The following is a 25,970-nucleotide window of genomic DNA, read 5'->3' as shown; positions in this document are numbered from 1 at the left end:
TTACTCTTCCTCGCCCCTCCCCACAGCAAGGTACTCACCACGGACTCATCTGAGTACGCTTGGGGAACCCACCTGGACGGCCTCCGCACTCAGGGGATGTGGTCAGCAGAAGACCGCCGCTGTCACATCAATGTGCTAGAGCTCTGGGCCATCTATCTCGCAGCTGTAGCTTTTCAACACCTGCTTCACGACCAGGTGGTTCTCATCCGAACCGACAACCAGGTAGCAATGTACTACGTAAACAAACAAGGGGGGACAGGATCTTGGCCCCTCTGTCGGGAAGCCATGCTCCTCTGGACATGGGCAATCTCCAACAACACCTTCCTTCGAGCGGTGTACATACAAGGAGAACAAAACTGTCTGGCGGACAGACTCAGCCGCCTCCTCCAGCCACACGAGTGGTCACTGCAAACTCAGACCCTATGACAAGTGTTCGAAAAGTGGGGGACGCCTCAAATAGATCTGTTTGCATCCCCCCACAATCACAAACTACCCCTCTTCTGCTCCCGGATATACTCCCCGGACCGACTCGAGGCCGACGCCTTCCTCCTCGACTGGGAGGGAAGGTTTCTGTACGCGTTTCCGCCGTTTCCTCTGATCCTGCGGACGCTGGTCCACCTGAAAACGGTGACAGCCACCCTGATCCTGATTGCTCCTCGCTGGCCACGCCAGCCTTGGTTTTCCCTTCTACTTCAACTCAGTGTCAGAGATCCACTGCCTCTGCCTCGATTTCCCTCTCTACTATCACAGAATCAGGGTTCGCTGTTACATCCCAATCTTCAATCTCTTCATCTGAATGCTTGGTTTCTTTCCCCCTGACTTCTCTCCCCGTGTCTCAATCAGTCAAGGAGATATTGGAGGCCTCTAGAAAGACCTCGACGAGAACCTGCTATTCCCAAAAGTGGACCAGATTCTCAGCCTGGTGCTCTTCTCACAGCCAGGACCCGGTGTCGGTCCCCGTCCCTCTGGTCCTTAACTATTGACCAAATCCATTCGAGTACACCTCAGTGCGATTGCGGCATTCCATCAGCCCCTGGAAGGAAAAGCCCTCTCGCTCCACCCCTTAGTCTCTCACTTCATGAAGGGTCTGCTGAATGTCCACCCTCCTCTCAAACCCCCGCCGGTGGTTTGGGACCTTAACGTGGTTCTGGCTCAACTAATGAAACCTCCATTTGAGCCCTTGGACAAATGTCATCCTAAATTCCTCACTTGGAAGGTGATTTTCCTGCTTGCACTCACTTCTGCTCGACGAGTTAGTGAGCTACAGGCTCTGGTAGCGGACCCACCCTTCACTGTATTCCACCATGACAAGGTGGTACTCCGCACACATCCAAAGTTCTTGCCTAAAGTAGTGTCTGATTTTCACCTCAATTAGTCCATCGTCTTGCCCGTGTTTTTTCCCAAGCCCCACTCTCACCCCGGAGAGGTGGCGCTTCACACTCTTGACTGTAAAAGAGCGTTGACCTTTTACCTCCAACGCACTCAACCACACCGGAAAGTCCCACAATTGTTTTTGTCCTTCGACCCAAACCGATTAGGCCACCCAGTTTCCAAGCGCACCTTGTCCAACTGGTTGGCCGATTGCATCACCTTTTGCTATGCTCAGGCTGGTCTCGCGCTGCATGGTCGAGTAACGGGACACAAGGTCCGAGCGATGGCAGCCTCCATAGCGTTCCTCAGGTCCACACCCATTGAGGAAATCTGCAAGGCTGCCACGTGGTCTTCGGTTCATACTTTCACCTCCCAATACTGTCTGGACTCACTATCCAGAAGCAATGGCCGGTTCGGCCAATCGGTATTGCGAAATCTATTTGCTTAAATTGCCAACTTCCCTCCATCCCTTTTCAGTTAGCTTGGAGGTCACCCACATGTGAGAATATCATGCCTGCTTGTCCTGGGATAAAGCACAGTTACTTACCGTAACAGGTGTTACAAACAAGCCTTGCTGAAACAAGGCTGCCCTGTGAACTTCTAAAAGCTAAGTTACTCAGCATTTCATATTCTGCTCTTTTCACTGGTTTTCAGCATTATATCTGCTTAATTTCTCTTCTCCTCCGTGTTTCTTACTAAAAAAAAATATAAAAAAGCACAAAAAAAGAAATCCTTCTCTTTCCTCTGTTAAATCTTATTTCCTCTTCCTGCATTTTTGTTTAAAATACTGTGTTTTAGGTGGTATAGAGCCTATATTTCTGGTGCCTGTGGCTCAGGGTGACTAAAGTAGGGAAAATCCTGTTATAAATCCTGTGTTTTAGGGTAGCACTGATAGAACCTGCATTTTTGTTTAAAATACTGTGTTTTAGGTGGTATAGAGCCTATATTTCTGGTCACTTCACAACCAATCAAGTCACTTCACAACCAATCAAGATGACCTTTATTCTATGCAATCACTGTGGTGCTTTAATTCCAAGACATACTATTTGGAGGCTTAAGGCTTGCCCCATCTGTCTTCAACTTGCCAGTATTAAGGAGGAGCTCTGCAAACTTAAACAGGAATTGAATACAATTAAAGCAGCTTCCATCACTCCACAAAATCATACCAACTTACCACCTCTACCTCAAAGAATAAAACAGCCCAGGAATAAATGGGTCACAGTAGGCTCAGGAAGACTGCGACATGTAACACAGAAACATCCACCTTCACTAATATTACCTCTACAGAATTCCTTCGCTCCACTAGTGCACTGCGATACTCAGGAAAACAGAAGGGAGGTGGGACTGGAACCAATGAAGGAAACTCAAGAGAACAAGAGCACCCTAAGTACAAATAAAAAAGCCAAAAACAGAAAACTATTACTGTTGGGGGATTCCATCATCAGAGGCATTAACCTTGGAACACAGGGCGAGGAGACCAAAATAGTGAAATGTCTTCCAGGATCCTCAGCTACCAGGAGTTCTAGGCAAATACTGACTATAATTAAGGAAGAAACTAAGGATTTTAACACTGATGTTGTTATCCATCTGGGAACAAATGACCTGGCCAACAACTCCACACTTGCAGCACAGAAAACTTTTCGGGAGCTTGGTGAGGGCGTGAAACCTTTTGTAAAGATTTTAGCTTTTTCTGAAATACTGCCTGCATATGGAAAAGGAGAGCAAAGAATGAAAAACACAGAGGACTTTAATAGATGGCTCAGAGCCTGGTGTCATCAAGAAGGCTTCAGGTACATAGGAGGATGGGGAAATACATGGAAGGACAAAAAGCTATATTGCACTGATGGGCTACATATTACTACAGCAGGAAAAAGAAACCTTGCAGAGAAATTTAGACAATATTTTTCTAGGCATTTAAACTAGAAGGTGGGGGTGGTGTATGTACGAAGGACAATTATAGAGACCACCCCCGGCAAAAGAAAAGATGTGATAGTAGTAAAGGCTGCAACATAAGCAATATCAGCAACTCATTTCTTAGTATTGCAACGGAAAGTGAAACGACACAAAAATCCATACGAAAAAGGAGATTATCGCTGAAAAATAGCTGGAAAGCGATGACCACAAATGCTCGCAGTCTAAGCAACAAAGTTCATGATCTGCAAGCCCTGATATTAGAGGCAGATCTAGATATTGTTGCTATCACAGAGACATAGTTCAGTGAATCACATGGATGGGATGCAAACATACCGGGATATAATCTTTTTAGGAAGGACAGAGATGGTCATAAAGGTGGAGGAGTAGCTCTCTATGTAAAGATCAATATCCAAGCGACCGAAATGCAAGGGACCTGGGGAGAGGAAGAAGCGATATGGATTGCTCTGAAAAGAGAAGATGGAACTTCTGTCTACGTGGGTGTAGTCTACAGACCTCCGACTCAATCGCAGCAAATTGATAAGGATCTGATTGTGGATATCCAAAAGTTTGGAAGGAAAGAGGAGGTTCTGCTGTTGGGAGATTTCAACCTGCCGGATGCGGACTGGAATGTTCCGTCTGCGGAATCGGAAAGAAGTAGGGAGATTGTGGATGCCTTTCAAGAGGCTCTGCTCAGATAAATGGTGACGGAACCCACAAGGGAAAAAGCGATATTGGATCTGGTCCTCACAAATGGAGAGAGTATCTCTAATGTTCGAGTGGGTGCTCACCTGGGTAGTAGCGATCATCAAACGGTTTGGTTTGATATAACGGCTAAAATGTAGAGCGGCCGCACGATACTTAAAGTCCTAGATTTCAAACGTACGGACTTTAATGCAATGGGAAAGTACCTGAAGAAAGAGCTGTTAGGATGGGAGGACATAAGAGAAGTGGAAAGACAGTGGTCTAAGCTGAAAGGAGCGATAAAAATGGCTACGGACCTTTATGTGAAGAAAATCAATAAAAACAAGAGAAAAAGAAAGCCGATATGGTTCTCCAACCTAGTGGCTGAGAAAATAAAGGTGAAAGAGTTGGCGTTCATGAAATATAAAAAAACCCAAGAAGAGGAGAGCAGAAAGGACTACAGGGTGAAACTGAAAGAAGCCAAGAGAGAGATACGTTTGGCGAAGCCACAGGCGGAAGAACAAATGGCTAAAAATGTAAAAAAGGGAGATAAAAATTTTTTTCAGATATATTAGTGAAAGGAGGAAGATAAAAAATGGAATTGCTAGGCTGAAAGTTGCTGGGAACAAATATGTGGAGAGTGATGAGGAGAAAGCAAATGTGCTAAACAAATACTTCTGTTCTGTGTTCACAGAAGAAAATCCTGGAGAAGGACCGAGATTGTCTGGCAAAGTTACACGAGAAAATGGAGTAGATTCTGCGCCGTTCACGGAGGAGGGTGTTTATGAGCAACTTGAAAAACTGAAGGTGGACAAAGCGATGGGACCAGACGGGATCCATCCCAGGATTCTAAGGGAGCTCAGAGAGGTTCTGGCGAGTCCTATTAAAGACTTGTTCAACAAATCTCTGGAGATGGGAGTGATTCCTGGGGATTGGAGGAGAGCGGATGTGGTCCCTATTCATAAAAGTGGTCACAGGGATGAAGCAGGAAACTACAGGCCGGTGAGCCTCACTTCAGTTGTTGGAAAAATAATGGAAGTGTTGCTGAAAGAAAGGATAGTGTATTTCCTTGAATCTAATGGGTTATAATATCCGAGGCAACATGGCTTTACAAAAGGTAAATCGTGCCAAACGAACCTGATTTAATTTTTTGATTGGGTGACCAGAGAGCTGGATCGAGGACATATGCTAGATGTAATTTACTTGGATTTCAGCAAAGCCTTTGATACAGTTCCTCATAGGAGGCTGTTGAACAAACTTGAAGGGCTGAAGTTAGGACCCAAAGTGGTGAACTGGGTCAGAAACTGGCTGTCGGACAGACGCCAGAGGGTGGTGGTTAATGGAAGTCGCTCGAAGGAAGGAAAGGTGACTAGTGGAGTCCCTCAGGGTTCGGTGCTGGGGCCAATCCTGTTCAATATGTATGTAAGTGACATTGCTGAAGGGTTAGAAGGAAAAGTGTGCCTTTTTGCAGATGATACCAAGATTTGTAACAGAGTAGGGAGTGGAAAATATGAAAAAGGATCTGCAAAAGTTAGAGGAATGGTCTAATGCCTGGCAACTAAAATTCAATGCAAAGAAATGCAGAGTAATGCATTTGGGGATTAATAATAGGAAGGAACCGTATATGCTGGGAGGAGAGAAGCTGATATGCACGGACGGGGAGAGGGACCTTGGGGTGATAGTATCCGAAGATCTAAAGGCGAAAAAACAGTGTGACAAGGCAGTGGCTGCTGCCAGATGGATTCTGGGCTGTATAAAGAGAGGCGTAGTCAGTAGAAGGAAGAAGGTGTTGATGCCCCTGTACAGGTCATTGGTGAGGCCCCACTTGGAGTATTGTGTTCAGTTTTGGAGACCGTATCTGGCGAAAGACGTAAGAAGACTTGAGGCGGTCCAGAGGAGGGCGACGAAAATGATAGGAGGCTTGCGCCAGAAGACGTATGAGGAGAGACTGGAAGCCCTGAATATGTATACCCTAGAGGAAAGGAGAGACAGGGGAGATATGATTCAGACGTTCAAATACTTAAATGGTATTAACGTAGAACAAAATCTTTTCCAGAGAAAGGAAAATGGTAAAACCAGAGGACATAATTTGAGGTTGAGGGGTGGTAGATTCAGGGGCAATGTTAGGAAATTCTACTTTACGGAGAGGGTGGTGGATGCCTGGAATGCGCTCCCGAGAAAGGTGGTGGAGAGTAAAACTGTGACTGAGTTCAAAGAAGCGTGGGATGAACACAGAAGATTTAGAATCAGAAAATAATATTAAAGATTGAACTAGGCCAGTTACTGGGCAGACTTGTACGGTCTGCGTATGTGTATGGCCGTTTGGAGGAGGATGGGCAGGGGAGGGCTTCAATGGCTGGGAGGGTATAGATGGGCTGGAGTAAGTCTTAACAGAGATTTCGGCAGTTGGAACCCAAGCACAGTACCGGGTAAAGCTTTGGATTCTCGCCCAGAAATAGCTAAGAAGAAAAAAAAAAAAAATTTAAATTGAATCAGGTTGGGCAGACTGGATGGACATTCGGGTCTTTATCTGCCGTCATCTACTATGTTACTATGTTATCCAGGGACAGCAGGCATATATTCTCACAACCCGCCCACCTCCCCGAGGTTGGCTTCTTTGCTAGTTAAGTGAACTGGAGACCACGAGGGGATGCGCCCCCTAGTGGAGCAGGAAGGCACACATGCGTGGAGCAGCAGAGCAAACTTAAATCTTCAATCAAGTTTGCTTGAAAATGCTTCCGCATCGGGGCTCCGTAGATGACGTCACCCACATGTGAGAATATATGCCTACTGTCCCTGGATAACACCTGTTACGGTAAGTAACTGTGCTTTCTCGTATGCAGATGATATTCAACTGATTCATCCATTTAATCCCGAAAATCATGAAGACATTAAATCATTAAATAAAAAACTGGAATTAGTTCAAAATTGGCTCAACACAAATAAATTAGCTTTAAACATAAATAAAACAAAGGCAATGATCTTTAACTGGAAAAAAGACATCGGACTGAAGTCACCATTTATTCTTAACAATACTCCAATTGAAATCGTTCCTAAATTAAAAATCTTAGGAGTTATAATTGATGACAATCTGGAATTTAAAGACCATATCAATAATATAGTTAAAATATGCTTCTATAAACTGCGCTTAATACGATCCATCTCCAAATTTCTTGAGCCCAAATCACGCAATATTTTGATTCATTCATTAGTAATAGCCAAAATGGACTATTGTAATTCTTTACTGCTTAACATTACCCAAAAAGAAAAACGACGTTTGCAAATTATTCAAAACACTGCTATCAAACTGATTTATAACGCCAGGAAATATGATCACGTAACACAATTATTTATTGATGCTCATTGGCTCCCTATTAGCCATTGCATATGGTTTAAGGTCTTGTTACTTATATATAAAACCTTGGTTAACAATGAATTTCAGTTTATATCTAAAATGCTAATTCCCCACAGCTCCGCGCGTGCACTCAGGTCATCCTCTCAAAATTTACTAGTTGTTCCCTCTTTAAAAATAATAGGCACACGAAGATCAGACATGTTTTCTGTAATAGGTCCTCAGAGGTGGAATGCTTTGCCCCAACATATCAAAAACGAAAAAGATATCCTTTCTTTTAAAAAATCATTGAAAACATACCTTTTTAAAGATGCTTGTAACATTTAAACTTTCTTGATTTTAAGATTTTTTCTTTTATAAATACCTAGTTTCCTCTTGTTTTTTCCATATGTTTTCTTGATATAACAGATGTAACTTTTTACTCTCCTTCCCCTCCAACTAATGTTTGTCCTGTCTTAATTTTAATGTTTATTTATTTTGTATTAATGTTTAATTCTATCCAATTTTATAATTATGTACATCGCTTTGTAATCAGATTTAGCGATTCATCAAATATTTAATAAACCTTGAACCTTGAAACCTTGTTTGTTACCTTCCAAATTAACGTTCTGCATAATTGCAGAAATAATAGTCTACATATTTCAAAAAGCTTAAGTCATAAAATGTTTTATATGTTTTCCCTTTTTAGGATGTTTCAGGAATGCCTGCTTTATGTTGCCCTATAGAGCAGGGAGGAGCTGGATTTGATTATCGATTGGCCATGGCAGTGCCTGACAAATGGATTCAGGTAAGGGAAAAAAAATGGCAAAGTGCGCTATTCTATAACATCCTATTAGACCAGTGCAGATAAATGGGCTGCATCCCTCTACCAGTGGATAGAGACAGATGAAGAAAATAGTTCTTGTGGCTCTCTCCTTAAGGGCATTATGCAGCATAGAATGTTCAGTATTTCTCTGTCTTCCAAGTGGATGGATGACGGGCTGCTTTATAACTAGTTTCAGTTGAGCTTTAACTTTCCTTTTGGGGTTTTGTGAGCCAGTTTTATGCAGAGTCTGAGTTGATTTTGGGGGTGCCTATTTGGCTTATTTCCTGAACTAGCTTTTCTGCTTTCTTTCAGTTGAGCTGGATTGCTCTCCTGGGCTTGTTCTCCAGACCCAGTTTAATGCCGTTGAGTTGGGGGGTGCTTTCTTTGGCATATGCTCATTTAAAAAAAATAAATAAATAATAAGAGACAGCTGTTCTATGGAGCTTGGGTATATCTCAAAGAGGTCCAAGTTCCCTATATTTACCCTTCTTTTTCCCTCCACCACTGGACCTTCATCATGTCTTTTCCCTTCTCTCCATGCAAGTCCGCCACACTTTCTGTCACACTGAAAAACTGCCAGCTTCAGCAGTAATTCAGTAACGTTGCCTGCAGCTCCCCTTCCTGCAACTTCCTGTTTCCGCCCGGGTGGACCATGGCAGACAGAAAGCAGGAAGGGGAGATGCTGGCAATGTTACTGAATCACTGCCAAGGCTGGCAGTTTTTCAGCGTGACGGAAAGTGTGAATGACATCGGACTGGCACAAAGAGAAGGGTCAGAACGCGCTGGGCCGAGGAGGATGCCTCCTGGACTAACTGGGGGTTTTTTTTAAGTACGAAGGGGGGGTATTAATGAAGAAGTGCCAGATTGGGGGGAAAGCTTATGGGGCCAGAAACAGAGGACATGGTGGGCAATGGTCTGAAGGGAAAGAAATTGAACCTAGGGTGGTGTGGAGGAATTGGGAGATAGGTACTTGAAGTGAGAACTGTTGGAAAATAAAGGGAGAAATGGTGGACCTGGGGGAGGAAGGCAGGCAGTGGGAGAGATGGGATGGGGGGGCAGTTGGGAAGAGAAGTTGGATCTTGGGAGAAAGGGACATGTTAGGCCGAGGGGGGGAGATATGAAGAACAACGGAAAAGAATGGGAGCAAAATGTTGGATCCATGGGAAAGTCAGAAGGGAAGAAAGCTGGGGATGCTAGGGAAAGGGAGATATAGCCTGACCAGTGGAGAGAGGGAGGGGGTTCTGAAAGTTGTGAGCCATGTGGATGAGGTCAAAAGAGAGATGACTAGTGAGAGATCAGTGAGTACAGTGGTAGAACTGTGGTAATGGGAAGTAGATAGAAGGAAATAGGAGGCTGGGAAAGGAGTGAGATGGGAAATGGTAGAGCTAGGGACTGAGAGAAGATGGAGAATTGAGAGGTAGCTGAAAATTTAAAAAGAAGGATGAGAGAGGGCAAGATTTGAGTTGACAGAGGCAAAAAAAGAAAAAGTTAAGAAAGCTGAAAAGGGAAAATGAATATGTTGGAGACAGGCATAAGGAAGGAATGGAACAGCAGAGAAGAGGAGAAAAACTGGACAGCAGACATTGGAAAGAGAATTGGTAGAAGATAGACAAAAAGCAGAAAGGGAAACCAGGACCAAGATGATGGAAAAACAGAATGGCCAGACAACAAAAGGTAGAAAAAATAATTGTATTTTCTATTTTGTGATTACAATGTCAGATTTGAAATATGTATCCTGCCAGAGCTGGTGTTAGACAGCAAGCGTGAACTAGGACCTAAAAGAGAGGAAAAGCCTTTTTTATTTATTTTGTTAATGTATGTTGCGTAAAACTGCCCAACGAACCCGCCCCAAATCCTCCTCTCCCCCCTTACCAGTCCCTGAAAAAATTTGCTTCTATAAAAGCGGTCCTTGGTGTCAAAAAGGTTGGGGGCCACTGCCTTAGGCAACATCCAGTGATGTTAGGGGGGGGGGCAGTCATGGAGCAACCTCCCGTGCCCAGGTTGCTTCAAGATAATATTATATAAAATGGTAATAGTTCTTCCTTATCACAGTCTGTTTGTTTGGTGAGGAAGAAGCTTCAGTTAAAAAGTGAGGCCTATTTTCAAAGGGTTTAGGGTTTGTTTGATTCTTATTGTCGATCTGCTGTTTTAAATTTAATGGGAACTTGGCTTTTGTTGGTGCCCTGTTGGGATTGAGGTGTTTTTTCCTTAAATGTATTCTTACTTTCCTTAAAGATTGTAGTTCACCCCTTTTCCCTTTTGTATCGCTAATTACTTGTGTACCAGGGGTCTCAAAGTCCCTCCTTGAGGGCCGCAATCCAGTCGGGTTTTCAGGATTTCCCCAATGTAAATGCATGAGATCTATGTGCATGCACTGCTTTCAATGCATATTCATTGGGGAAATCCTGAAAACCCGACTGGATTGCGGCCCTCAAGGAGGGACTTTGAGATCCCTGTTGTGTATTTGTACAAATTGTTTTATTTTGTCTCCCAATTTTAAATTGAAGTATTTGATATTGCGTGTACAACAAACTTTTAATAAATTTGAAACTTGTTTAATAAATGCTAATAAAAAATTTTGAACTTAAAAAAATGGTATTTACAGAATTTACTGAAACAAGTATCTTGATATTTTGTAACCCATGTAATGATACGTGTTTTGTATTTGTTTCTATAGATTCTTAAAGAACTAAAAGATGAGGACTGGAACATGGGGAATGTAGTGCATACGCTTACCAATAGGCGATACAATGAAAAATGTATTGCGTACGCAGAAAGTCATGATCAGGTTAGCAACTGGTTTAACAAATATCCTTCTGTAAAATATATTTTAATAAGACTTGTGTTAATACTGAGTGTTACAGAGCAAGTGGCTAGAACAGGGGTGGGCAACTCCGGTCCTCGAGAGCCGGAATCCAGTCGGGTTTTCTGGATTTCCCCAATGAATATGCATGAGATCTATGTGCATGCACTGCTTTCAATGCATATTCATTGGGGAAAACCCGACTGGATTCCGGCTCTCGAGGATCGGAGTTGCCCACCCCTGGGCTAGAATATGTATTTAATTAAACATTATCTAGTGATAAAAACAAAACTACTTTAGAAAAATAAACAAAGGTCCAGTGGCAAACTATTACACAAAGTTGTGGTGTGCCATAACACAGAAGGAACAAGTAAGTGGCTCCTCCTTGGAGCTGGGGTTTTCCATGCACACTTGTGACAAACCCCTACTGCTTCTGCTTGAGACATTTGAATTGAAGCACTTGCTTCTGAAGTACTGGAGCTGATGGTGATAGCTCCATCTATGCGGTTTTTAATTCCTTTTTTTTTTTTTTTTATAAATTCTTTATTCATTTTAAATCATAAACAAGTGTACAATAATATATCCATTAAATTTCAATGTAACACTTGAAAATCTTAATTATATCATCAAGAACAAAAGAATAAATCCCCACCCCCCACCCTACTGAAATTAAAATTCATGAATCATTTTCAAACAGACAATAAGTGTACAGAAATACAATCATTATACTTTCAATACAACACTTAAACATCTTTCCAAATCATCTAAATAAAAATATGAATCCCCTCCCTCCCGCCCTACCTAAAGAAATAAAAACAAACTCTCAATGGAAAATATACCACCCCCCAACCCCCAATATGTAAAATATAATCTCCCATAAAAAGTGATGTTTTTAGTTCCTAATTCTCCCTTTTGAGCATGTGCCCTAGCAGATTCAGAGCCTGATAGCCTGAAGTTATTCACCGGCCCTCAGGATCAGGGGATCAAACTTGTCGTGGCCCCTTCTTGATTCTGAGAAAGATGTCTCTAGTGGGCTTCTGGAAAAGTATAACTAGAATAGAAACCATGTTGCAGGAGTGTGGTACACAATTACGTGTGTTTTTCCAGGAAGACTGAAGGTAAACTAGAGGATCAGGAGAAGAGAGAGAACAAGGCTCAGCTGACAATTGCAGAAGTTCAGGATCCTCTTTGGAAAACATTAGGCTTTCGAATATAGAAAATAGCCCTGCTCCTTGTTAAGTTGAGTTAACCAGTGTTTGTTAGTCTCATGCACACCTGTTTTCATCCTATGCCTGCTGACAGCTACAGGTTGAATCTAATTGGATATTCAATGCTGGGGCTGTGTCCAAGCACCAACATTGCATATCCGGGTCTGCTGCTAACCCAGAAGTTATGTGGTTGCTGACTGATATTCAGTGCCCACATGCACATAACTAAGCAGGCAGACATAAAAGGTCGAGTCACATTATTATTACCACTGCCTACCTCTTACATCAGGGGCACACAGCCAATGAACGAATGCATGTATTGCGCGCAGACTTCATGGGTATATAAGGTGGGATGTCAGCAAATTGCCAATATAGCAACTGTGGCTGTCATGGGAGGAAAAGCCCGATTTATCAGACATTGAAAAAAGCATGATTATCGGGCAAAGGGTGGTAGCATTTTGGAAACAGTAGAGTTTGTGAACTGTTCATGAAAGTGTACTGTGAGTGGGCAAATGGAACCTTTTCGATGACCCAACATGGTAACTGTGGGGCAGCATGAGCCATCGACATGAAAGGTGAACATCGGCTGCCCAGGCTGGTGCATGCTACTTTGGAGCAACTGTGAACTGTCCCCGTGAATTCTTTCCTGGGACTCCATCTGCTTCTAGTCAAGCTAGGCTTTTCTCAATTCTCACAGCAAACAAGTTAATTCAGAAAAGATGAATAAGGCTATTTATTTTTTTGTAAAACATAAGTAATTTTCTCTGCTTCTGGTACTGTGGCAAAAGTTTCTCCAAATCACCAAAAGTCAATACAAGATCTCCCAAATGGGAAGCTCACCAACTTCTTTAAGTCCAGTTCATTCAAGAGACTGTTGTACTTTCTGAGGCCTTAACCTCTGGGTTCTCTTCAGGACTACCTCAATCTTTAGTTCTTAATCCAATCAAACAAAAATCCATTCCAAACCAGGAAAAGAAACTAGTAGTTTGTATTTCTATTAAAGATTAGATCCAAAAGCTCCCTTTGTAAGAAACAAGTAACTAATAAGCTGTAGCTTTTCAGTCTCTGGAAAAATCAGTCTGAGAGTGTTCCTAATACTCCTACCTCCCTTCCAGTTTTCCCAGCATCTATCTGGTCCAGTTTGAAACTTAAAGGTTCCTGATATAGTCCTAAATTCAACAAACTTGCTGAGTATTATGGCTCTTATTTATTTATTTTAAATAATTTATATTCTGCAGTTCTATGCAGATTACAAATTATTCAGGTACTCAAAACATTTCCCCCCTTGATCAGCAGCTTTCCATCCCTCCTGTCCTCGTGTGGCAGCTTTTCATCCCTCCTTCCCTCCTATTCCCCTGTGCTGCACCACCCGATCAACCCCCACCCCCTTCGGGTCTTCTAAACTAATAGCGGTGATGGTAGCCAACTTGGCAGAAGCAGCACGATGAACAGGCTTCTCCTAGCCTACCCTGCCTGGGCTTCCCTTTGCTGCATCATTAATGACGTGGCAGAGGGAAGGCCCCAGCAAGGTAGGCCAGGAGAAGTCTATTCATCATGCTGCCTCTTGTCAAGCCGGTCACCGCTACTGCTAGTTTAGGAGGCCCGGAGGTATGTCAGGACTTGGTGAGTCCTATTTTTTTAAGAAAGTGAATAGATTCAAATCAATTCACTTCCTTAAATCGGGCAGCACTAATATCTTCTCTGTCTTCTAGAGCAGTGTTTCCTAAGTTAATACTGGAGTACTCCCTTGCCAGTCAGATTTTCAGGATATCCACAATAAGCATGCATGGAGATTGAATTGCATACATTGCCTCCATTGTATGCAAATCTTTCATGTATATTTATTATGGGTATCATGAAAACCTAACTGGCAAGGAAATACCCCAAGACTGACCTGGGGAAACTCTGCCATAGAGTCCTAAAGCTGGATATCGTGACACTTGTCTAAAATGTCAAACTGAAATACCATCTCGACTGTATTCAAAATCTTTTCATATGTCTGCACCAACAGCCTCCATCATAATTCCACATCTTCCTGCATTAGAACTTTTGTGCTGCTTATATGCTGTGCAATAGAATAGAACATGTATTTGGATCTTGCTATAATAAAACATTTTTATTATAAAGTTTAACTGCATGTGCTTCTTTAAAAATAAACCTTAACCTAAGGTGATGTTCTAAGTCACCCTAAGTGCCTTGTAACAGAAGAGTCACAATAATTATTCTCGGCCCTCAGAGATGCCACCAGGGGATCAAACGATCATATCCCCCGGCTTTACGCACCTAATCGTCATCGGGTCGGTGCAAAGTGTAAGACTGGTATGTCGTTTTTTTCTATGTTTTTTATATAATTAACTCTTATAATGATTTAAAACAATAAATATTACTGAAGAGTTTTTGAAGTGAATACTTAGCTTAACCGGGATGGTAGATGGTAGTTGACAAGGGATAAACAAGCCAACATGTTTCACCCGTAGAGGGGGTTTCCTCAGGGCTACTATCCCTTTTTGTGCTAGTTATACACGACGTGACCACCCGATCTAAGTTCTCAAGATCGGGTGGTCACGTCGTGTATAACTAGCACAAAAAGGGATAGTAGCCCTGAGGAAACCCCCTCTACGGGTGAAACATGTTGGCTTGTTTATCCCTTGTCAACTACCATCTGCCATCCCGGTTAAGCTAAGTATTCACTTCAAAAACTCTTCAGTAATATTTATTGTTTTAAATCATTATAAGAGTTAATTATATAAAAAACATAGAAAAAAACGACATACCAGTCTTACACTTTGCACCGACCCGATGACGATTAGGTGCGTAAAGCCGGGGGATATGATCGTTTGATCCCCTGGTGGCATCTCTGAGGGCCGAGAATAATTATTGTGACTCTTCTGTTACAAGGCACTTAGGGTGACTTAGAACATCACCTTGGGTTAAGGTTGATACTGTACCTTGTATAAAACTATTGTTTAAGCCTATCATCCAATTCTTTAAAAATAAAGACATTCAGAACTGGTGAAACAGTGACCGTTATTTTATAAAGCCATTTTGTTATTTCTGAAGGCTTTGGTTGGAGATAAAACGCTTGCATTTTGGCTGATGGATGCGGAAATGTATTCAAACATGAGTGTTATGTCCCCCTTTACTCATGTTATTGATCGTGGAATTCAACTTCATAAAATGTTGCGCCTCATCACTCATGCACTGGGGGGTGAAGGCTATCTTAATTTCATGGGTAAGTACTACTGGATACTGTCAGTCAGCCTGATTTTCTACTTGTACTTGATATACAGTACTCCCCCGATATTCGCTGGGGTTCCGTTCCAGGAGCCCCCGCGAATCTTGAAAAACCACACATACAGTTTTTCATGAGGGAGACTGGAGAGGGCAGCGGGAGAGCAGCCGGAGCACCTGCGAATGCAGGAAATCACTCGCGGTATGCTCCCACCGCCTCATCCTGCACTAAGTCGGGCCTTATCCAATCAGGAGCTGTGTGTCAAAGCAGGAAGAGGTCGGAGCATACTGCGAGTGATTTCCTGCACTCACCGGCGCTCCGGCTGCTCTCTCCTGCCTCTCCCGCTGCTCTCTCCTTGTCGGCGGTTTGCAGTCAGAAAATACCGCCAATGACCGTGAACGACCGGGGGAACACTGTACATCGAATTTGAAAAATAATCATACATTGTAGTACTTGTCAAAATACTAATTCTCAATGTGATACTATTTTTTTTAATATAATTTAAATTATGATATAAGAAAGCTGAGGGTATAGTAGGAAGGTTTTGGATATATGTTCAGCACAGTGCGGGAGAAAATTGATGATGATAAACAGGATTTTTATATACTGTCTTCGCCCAGTGAGCTCAAGAGCAGTTTCCAAAGAATATTTTAACAACAGAAGTTAAAACCATTTATTATCCTGGGACAAGCAGGCAGCATATTTTCACATGTGGGTGACATCATCCACGGTGCCCCAGTTTGGATAGGTTTAAAAGTGCATTGAGACTTTAAGAACTTGAGAAAGTTTGTTTTATTTTATAATTCTTTATTCATTTTTGTATGTTACAACAAGTGTATCAATTTTTTTTTTTTTTTAATTTTTTATTTATAAATTTTCCATTCTTACAATATTTGAATCATACAATATATATCAATTATTACATATTCAAAATATTATCATTAATAATTCATAGTATTTATAATGTACTATGATAAAGATTATATAATAACATATAAAATATAATTCCCACTCCCCTTTTATATAATATATTTCCATTAATTAATCAAATCCCACCCCATTCATATATAATTTTTATCATTGTGCTAAGAAGCTAATCATTAGAATAATTTGTCAATGGTTGCCAAATTTTCTTGAAATTAAGAAGATTTCCCTGTTGTAACGCTATTATTTTTTCCATTTTATAAATATGACAGACAGAATTCCACCAGAATGTATAATTTAATTTGGTATAATCTTTCCAATTTTGAGTAATTTGTTGCATGGCGACTCCTGTTAGTATTAGTAATAGCTTATTATTATTTGCTGAAATCGGACTCTTAGTTCTCATTGCGGTACCAAATAATATGGTGTCATATGAGAGTCCTACATGATTCTCTAGTAATTTATTAATTTGGGGCCAAATTGAATTCCAAAATGCGTTTACATAGGGACAGAAAAAGATTAAATGATCTAACGTCCCTATTTCCAATTTACAATGCCAGCATCTATTAGATCTAGTACTATCTATTTTTTGCAGGCGCGTTGGGGTCCAGAATACTCTATGTAATAAGAATAACCATGTTTGATTCATAGATGCTGACCTTGTAGATCTTAATCTCCAGGACCAAAATCGTGGCCATTGAGATTCAGAAATTGTCTGACCAATCTCAATACTCCAAATATCCCTAAGACCTGTTTTCTTTTTTTTATTTAAAAATCCGTATATCAATTTGTACCATTTTGCGGCTTGGTGACCTAAAAAATCCGTCTGGAAACATAGATCCTGTAGACTATATTGATTATTTAGATTTTTCCATTCAGGGAACCCTACCTGAATGGCCTGCTTCAATTGCATCCATTTAAAATATTGTGTTTTATTTAATCCAAATTTATTTTGCAATTGTGAAAAACTAAGCAGTGATCCTTCTGATATGACATCATTCAGTGTTCTTATTCCTGCATTTATCCATTGTTTCCAGACGATTTTAAATCCGCCAATTCTGATCCTGGAGTTTATCCATATTGATTGATTTAGAGATTTAGCAATAGGTTCTGGTGATAGATTACTGATATATCTCAATGTTTTCCAAGTGTCAAATAAAATTCTGTGATCTTTGTATCTTTTAGGCATTGTTATAGTTATTAACTGTTCTGGATATAAAGGGAACAGGAGCCGCCATTCTAAATACAGCCAATCTGGTACATTTTCTAAAAGGTCTGGGAGGATCCAATACATACCCTGTCTTAAGATATAGGCTTGATGATACCTATAAAAATTTGGAAAATTTACCCCCCCTTCCACAATTGGTCTTTGTAATGATACTAATGCGATTCTTGGTCTTTTCCCACACCAAACAAATTTTGTAAGAACATTGTTAAGTTTTTTATAAAATGACCCCTGAAAAAATATTGGAATCATACTCAATTGGTAACAAACCACAGGCAATATCATCATTTTAATTGTTTGAATTCTTCCCCACCAAGAAAGATGTAATGGATTCCATTGCTCACACATTTCTGTTATTTTTTTCAATAAAAGTTTTTCATTCTCTTTGAGTGTGTCTTCAATTGTATTTTTGATCATAATTCCTAAGTATTTTATACCATCATCTTTCCAAATAAATGAATATGGTTCAAATAATCCTTTGGTACAATGTACATTTATTGGGAGAATTTCTGATTTATTCCAATTAATTTTATATCCAGAAAAAGTACCATATTTTTCTATTAAATTAAGTATACATGGAATAGTAGTTTCCGGTTCTCTTAAATATAATAATATATCATCTGCATATGCAGATAACTTAAATTCAAAACTGGTAAATGATATTCCCTTTATCTCCTTAGTTTTGTTTATTGCAATTAATAAAGGTTCTAGGACAATGTCAAAAAGTAAAGGAGACAGAGGGCATCCTTGTCTAACTCCCCTATGCAAGTTAAATCTATTTGATAAATTATTGTTAATATATAATCTTGCTCCAGGAGAGCTATACAATGTCTGGATCATTTTAATAAAACCGGATCCTATACCAAACCATTGTAAAGCTTGGTATATAAAATTCCATTCCACTCTGTCAAAGGCCTTTTCTGCATCTAAAGATATTAAAAAAACTGGATCATTTATATTTTTTGCTAAATTTAATGAGTGGAATGCTAATCTAGTATTATTTGATGAATGTCTTTTAGCAATAAATCCTGTTTGATGTACATCAATAATGAAAGGGAGAGCTTTTGCCAATCTTAATGCTAATACTTTTGCCATTAATTTGTTATCCACATTCAATAATGAAATAGGCCTGTAATTTGAAACCAGAGTAGGATCTTTGTTTGGTTTTGGTAAGACTATAATTATCGATTCTGCCATAGTACCAGAAATATTTTCATTCTTTATTTGATATTGATACAAATTTAACAGATGTGGTAATATGATATTTTGGAAAAATTTATAAAATTCAACAGTATACCCATCTCCACCTGGAGCGGATCCAACTCTAAGAGACTTCAATGCTGTTTCTAATTCTTTTAAAGATATAGGTTCTTCTAAACTTCCTTTTATATGATCTGGAATATTTGGTCCAATATATGAATTTAAAAAAGTTAATCCGTCTTGTTCTTTATTTTTATAAGAATTGGAAGTATATAATTCTTTGTAAAAATCAAGAAATTGTGTTATAATATCTTTTGTGTTGGTATGTGTGTTACCTTGTGTATCTTTAATTGCAATAATCTTAGATTTTCTTTTCTTTGCTTTTAGAAAGTTTGCTAATAATTTCCCCGCTTTATTTGAATTTCCATAATATTGTACTTGTTTGTTGAAAATGTCTTTCCTCACAATTTGAGAAGAAATCTCATTATATTCAACTTTTAATTTTAATAATTCTTGTAATGTATTATTTTCCCATTTCTCAATTAATTTATTTTCTAATAATTTAATTTGCTTTCCCATCTCAAGAAATTGTTTTTTTTTTTTGTTTGTTAATAAATGTTGAATATGAAATAATATTTCCTCTCATAGTTGCTTTAAAAGCATCCCATAAGATCTCAGCATTAATATCATCTGATTCATTAAATTGAAAAAATTCTTGCATTTTTATTTTAAAATCTTCAAGAAATTTTGAATCCGCTAGTAAATCATTATTAAATCTCCATATTGAATCAAAGTTTTCAACATCATAATTTTGAAGATTAATCCACACACCAGCATGATCTGAAATTATAATGGGATCAATTGTTGCTTTTAGTACACGCTGCGCTATATTATTAGAAACAAATATATAATCAATTCGTGAAAAAGATTTATGGACCTGAGAACAAAAAGAAAATTCCTGATCATTAAAATGAAGAATTCGCCATATATCTACTAAATCACAAGATAGTGTCAAATTATCTAAGCCTAATGATTTCATAATTTTACTTGGTTTTTTATCCAAAATCGGATCCATTACAGCATTGAAATCCCCTGCTACTATTAAATTAGATGTAGCCAGTGGTAAAAGTAATTGTTGAATTTGTTTAAAAAACTCCATTTGATTCGTATTAGGAGCATATAAATTGAATAAATTCAGGGTTGTATTTCCCAGAACCATTTCGATATGTACCCATCTACCTAAGGGATCATAATTAATTAATTTAAAATCTGCATTACATTTTTTGTTTATTAGAACAGCCACTCCAGCTTTTTTCTTTGAAGCAGGTGCAAATAAACATTTAGAAATCCAACCTCCAGATAGTTTTTTTGATTCAATTTCCGAAAGATGGGTCTCTTGAATGAAGTAAATGTCCGCATTTTGATTTTTAAGGAACGATAATAATTTCTTTTTTTTAATAGGATGATTTAAACCATTGACATTCAACGAATACATTTTTATATCCATCTAATTAATAATTATGTTTTAACCAATATTCTATGATAATTACAAGATTAGTTCCTAGCACATTCAATAAAAATTTATCTCCTATCCCACCCATTATTTTCCCTCCCTCCCCACCCATTATCATATTCTGATTTGGAACACGCATTGGTCATGCAAAACCTAAATCTCCATCTCCAGGCAACTAATAATTCATTATATTATTTAAAAACATATTTCTAAATTCAATACATTCTTTATACTTCCACCCTTATATAATTGAAAATTATATCCATTTAATCTATAATATTTTATAAATTTACTGAGAATTATATATATTTGATTCATAAAATTAAATTCAATATCATGCATACATGTAATATAATACTCTTAATAGATAAACATATTACAAATATAGCTCTATTTCTCTATATATATCTATATATCATCATATAAATTAAATATATCCATTTTTATATAAATATATTAATATTAATAATAATGCATTTCATTCATTTTCATAGATCATCTTCATAATAAATTAATTTGAATAAATAATTAACCAAAATATACATTTTATGTCAATAAATAAGTTTTATAATAAGTTCATATTTTATTAATTATCTACCAATCAATTACTTATTTCCTTATTTTTCATACTAAGTTAATATGACTGAATAATTTTATCAAATAAAAATTATATATTAGACATCTATTTTATTAATTAATCCTGTCATTAATCAAATTATTTTCTTGTATATATTTCATAAAATTATAATTTTCTTATACAGAATTAAAATATTGTTTTTATTATAAATTAATATATTTCATTTTTAAATCTTATTCTCAATATAACAATAATAAATTTTCCTATCAATATTTTTAATGATAATTTCATTGTAAATCATTTCATTATTCCTTAATCATAATAAGTTAATATGCTATATTATTGAATAAATTTTCTATTTTGATTAAATCATGTATTTTATATAAATTTTTAAATAAATAATAAATTTATATATTAATAATTAAAAAATATTTTTATATTTTATTTTATTTTATATTTTTTTTATTAATGATTGTGGATGCTAATATTTTATTAATAATTAATTTAATAAAATAATATTATATTATTGCATCCACTATATCAATAAATATAAATTATATTTCCAGTTAATAACATTTCTTATATCTTAATTTTTTTATTTTTTTTTTTAATAATCTTCTTAGTTTTCCCTTTTTCCCATCTTCTTTCTTCTTTCTTCTTTCTTCAGCTGTATTGTTCTGTTTTTTATGTAAACATAGGTTCTTTTTGTGACAGAAATTCTTTCAGTTTTGCCGGGTCTTGAAAATATATGGATTTATTTCCACTGGATACTCTCATAGTGGATGGATAATATATTCCATATATGTATCCTTTTCTTTCAGCTGCTGTCTGTATGTGAGGAATTGTTTTCTTATGTTTTCTGTATATTTAGCAAAATCCGGTACTAATATCAGTTTTGATCCTTTATAATTCAAGTTTTTATTTGCTTTTGCCATTTTTAATATTTCTTGAGCTTGTTGATACCTTAACACCTTGAATATCAAAGGCCTTGGAGCAGCCTGGTTTACTGGCTTTCTTGTGGGGATTCTGTGGGCTCTTTCAATTTCTAACGGCCATTTTGAGTTGAGCTGGAGCAGTTTAGGTAAAAGAAACAAGTGTATCAATTAAACTCATATAAAACTTAAAGATACACATTTGATTAACTCACATATTAGCATCAAATTTAACATTTAACACTTTAAGAACTTGAGAAAGTTTGAACTGCCCACACTGTGCATGAATGAGTGCCTTCCCACCCGATTTAGGCTCGCGGCTCCTCAGTTCTTAGCTTTCATCGAAGCTAAGAAGTCGTGTCTAAACATTCAGTTTTTTGTCATTTTGCCTTCCCACTTATGCGTTTATTCTTTTAAATATTTCTTTTTCATTAGTTTAAAAATGTCTTTTTTTCTTTTCTCTCTCTTCCTCGTGGCTTTTTGCCGTCAAGGACTTTGTTTTTTTCTCTCAGCTATTGAGTTTGACTTGGCTGACGCAGTCTTTCTGTCCACTCCATGTCCATGCCGTTAATGGGCTTCAAAAAGTGCTGCAGGTGCCAAAGACCAATTTCTTTCACCAACCCACACAGTTGGTGCTTGCAGGGCCTTGGGCCTGAACACTGGGTAGAATCCTGTGCTCGGTATTCTACCCTGCAGAAACATTCCATCAAGAGCCACAAACTTCAACAGGAGAAGTTGTTTGGGATAAGCATGGACACCAAGAAGACATTGCAACCTTCAACGTTTGACATAAACATCGACACTGGCGTCGGGAGACCTCGCTCCTTTCAGCAAGCCAGCTAAGAAGTTACTAGCTTCCCAACCGGCATCACAGGTCATGCTTGCATCGAGTTCCTTGATGCTGACCAAACAGCAATGACCACCTTTACAGCTTGCCTCAACATCGAGGTGTGCATCTTCATCGATGTCACCCTCTCCAAGGCAAGCCACGGCACTAATGATACCGGCAGATAAACCGGTGCTTTTCTTTCGTGAAAAGCTCGATGCGGTTTTCCAAGCGGAGTTGAGTGATGCTTTCAAATTGCTTACCCCAGTATCGACTGCCTCAGTACCAACCTAACCTTAGCAAAAGTCTATTAGATCTAGCAGTGCCATAATTGGTTCTCCGGAACAGCATCGACGTTCCATGCTTAGGGATCATGATTGGAAGCCTAAGTTTAATGGTTATTTGAAGCTAAGTTCTATTTGAAGCTAAGTTCTTTTTGATATTTTCTAATAACATGGTATGGTAAAATTCCAGTACAATAAATAAGCCAGTACAGTGGAACCTTGGTTTACGAGCATAATTCCTTCCAGAAGCATGCTCGTAAACCAAATTGCTCGTATATCAAAGTAAGTTTCCCCATAGGAAGTAAGGGAAACTCGCTTTGATTGGTTCCACCTCCTCCCCCTCCCCCCCGAGGCTACCGGCGCTGCTCCATTCCCCCCCCCTTGAGGAATCCGACGCTGCTCCAAACCCCTCCCCATGATCCGGCATCCTCCCCCCACTCGCGTTCCCCCCCCCCTCCACTGCGATACTACTTCTCCCCCCCCCCCCCCAAGCACGTCAATGACACTTCCTTTACCCCGACTTGGCACCAGTGCCGGTGCCCGAAGATCCTCCCTCTTCTGGCGCGGCCTGGGCTGGGCGGTGTGTCGGAGATCCTCCCTCTTCTGGGCTGGGCTGGACTGGCTTTGAGCATGCGCAAATGCTCAAAGCCAGTCCAGCCCAGACCAGAAGAGGGAGGATCTCCGACGCACCGCCCAGCTCGGGCCGCGCCAGAAGAGGGGAGGATCTTCGGGCACCGGCATTGGTGCCCAGTGGGGGTAAGGGATGTCATTGCCATCCTCGGGGGGGGATGCCGGATCGCGGGGGGGGGGGGGCGCTCGTACAGCGAGGCAAGCTCGGTTTACGAGGCACCAAGTTTGCAAATGTTTTGCTCGTCTTGCAAAACACTCGTAAACCGAGGTACCACTGTATATGTTTGGAAGTAGTGGCGGTCCAGTGATTATAATATCCACTGAGTAGATCATCTTATGCTGCTCCATAATAAGTTGGGCCATGAATATCTGAGGTCCCACCACTTTCCAATTTATTTACTCATTCATTTATGAGTAATGGAAATTTTGTTCAGTCATACCCCTTTAAAATGATGAGTAAGTTAATGTGACTTTTAGATTTTTATCAACAACCTATGTCTGCTCCACATTTTCGTAGTTTGTCTTCTTTTGATAGATACATTCCTTCTCAACATCTGCAAGAATTTCATCATATCTTTCGCACCCTTACCTTAGCTACAATTGTATTATCACCGTTGGAAAACTACAGACCTCGGGGAGTTTGCATGCAAATGATTTGCACCTCACCCCAGGTTCGTCCGCTAGTGGGTGCAGGGCAGGCTGAGCAGTTCTGTGAAGCGCGCCCAGGATCAGAGCCAGACTTGCATGCCTCCTCCAGGCAGTTGCATGACGAATCCAAGGGTGGCGGAAGTTACTGGCCATGGTAGTCGAGCCGGTAAGGCTTGAAATCCAGCTTTATAGCTTCCTGAGACATTTGATCTCCTTACATGCTATTTATAGCATTGCCTACGTTTCTCCCTTCACCAGAATGTAACAGTGAATACACAGGGTGACAGCATGTTTTAGTGATTTGGGGGGGTCTTAAAAGAGGTTTTGGGTGGTTTCTCTGCATGCCCTAACCCCACCCCCACCTCTAAAATCCTAAAATTTCCATTTTGGTAGGTTCCCTGTTCTTTTCCCTGGCGATTTTATTGCAAAATCAGCACCCGGTGGCCATCTTGGATTTTCCAGATTTGAATAAAGCTATATTTTTTATAGTAAGGAGCTTCGTTTTTGCTCCAAACTTCATAGATGGCCTTCCCAGGTAGGGATGAATCGATTTCATGCCTCATTTGCAGCAGATGGCTGTCGGTTGCGCAGCCACATTATGCATGCGCTGCGGTCTGCAAGGGGAGCTAAACGTGCACAGAAGTAGTGCCTTTCACATCGGGGGAGACCCTCGTTGAGCCTTCTGCCCCAATTTTTGCGCAATTCGCGTTTGGAGGCTCTCGGGTGAACGCTGGCAGTGTTTTGGCATACCACAAATGAATTTCTGGGAAATATTTGGATAAGTCCTAAAAGTATTTTAAGTCTGAGGAGCACAGGGCAGCTTTTGCTGCAGGAGCCCTCCTTTTCCCTGGAAATTGTATGTAGGCTCTTTCAGGCATAATTTGTAAAACAGTCCATGCCTGTGATCATCCCATAGACGTTTAGCCATCTGTAGGGACGTCGCTGCTGCTGTGCACAGATATTTTGCTTGGTTCCTCAGCAAGACCTGTGGAACGCGAATAGGCGATATTGGGCGCTCTCCCGATCTCTCTGCTTTCGCAGGGATGTTCGGCGGCGGCCACTGATGTGGAATATTTGGTGGAGCTCTGTGTTCAGCTTCGTGTGGGTCTCGGGACCTGACTGACGGTCCCACGGCACACACTTTCCTATTACCTGCTTGTCTGGAGGATATCATCACAGAAGAGCTGCAGGACTGGTCCCTGCTGCAGGTTCAGCTGGTCCAACAGGAATGTTCTCTCAGGAGTGCTTAAAAGGCTGCTATCTGCCTCCTTCGCTTGATACCCAGATACGGGTTATATACTGTCAGAGATTTGGGTCCCCTGTTTTGCACTAGGGCCATGGCAAGGATTGGTCTCCTGGCAGGCGGTTTTTCTAAACGCTTTGCTTCTCCGAAGATGGCTTCAGTTGTGACTCGGGTCACCTTGCGTACTTCTTTCCCTCTCGACGGAGGAGTGGTACTGCAGGATATTCAGGATAGGTGTATGGATTTCGTCCTTGCGCACCTTTTTTTTTTTTTTTGGCTACGGCCAGGATCAAGGCGGCACCAACTTCGTCCTTTGTTGCACAGGTGTGCCTCTTCACAATTCCCCATACCCTCTCTGTGGTGCTGCATGATTTGGAATTTCTCATCTCCGGGGTGGATTGTATTGCTGACACCTTTTCTGTAAGTTTATTTTAAAGTAGAGTAAATATTTATAAGAGTGAAATAGTACTCATCTTAGTCTACGCGGAAGGGGGTCACTCCGACATAGCACTACGTTTTGCCTTCCGCGTAGACTAAGATGAGTACTATTTCACTCTTATAAATATTTACTCTACTTTAAAATAAATTTAAAAAGCTATATA

The 25,970-nt window shown here is 39.8% G+C and overlaps 1 protein-coding gene across 1 annotated transcript in view; it reads left to right on the top strand.

Moving 5' to 3' along the window:
• The window catches only part of GBE1 (1,4-alpha-glucan branching enzyme 1), a 130,121-nt gene that overhangs the window by 79,078 nt on the left and 25,073 nt on the right, over positions 1-25,970 (top strand). The window contains exons 10-12 of the mRNA XM_033932016.1: positions 8,007-8,105; positions 10,801-10,911; positions 15,195-15,366. Coding sequence (XP_033787907.1) covers positions 8,007-8,105; positions 10,801-10,911; positions 15,195-15,366 — 382 coding nt within the window. The remainder of the gene's footprint in view (positions 1-8,006; positions 8,106-10,800; positions 10,912-15,194; positions 15,367-25,970) is intronic.

The sequence above is a fragment of the Geotrypetes seraphini genome, chromosome 2 (assembly GCF_902459505.1).
Source record: "Geotrypetes seraphini chromosome 2, aGeoSer1.1, whole genome shotgun sequence".
NCBI classification, from domain to species: Eukaryota; Metazoa; Chordata; class Amphibia; order Gymnophiona; family Dermophiidae; genus Geotrypetes; species Geotrypetes seraphini.
The sequence above is the reverse complement of the archived record's forward strand: the minus strand, read 5'-3'. Positions and strand labels throughout refer to the sequence as shown.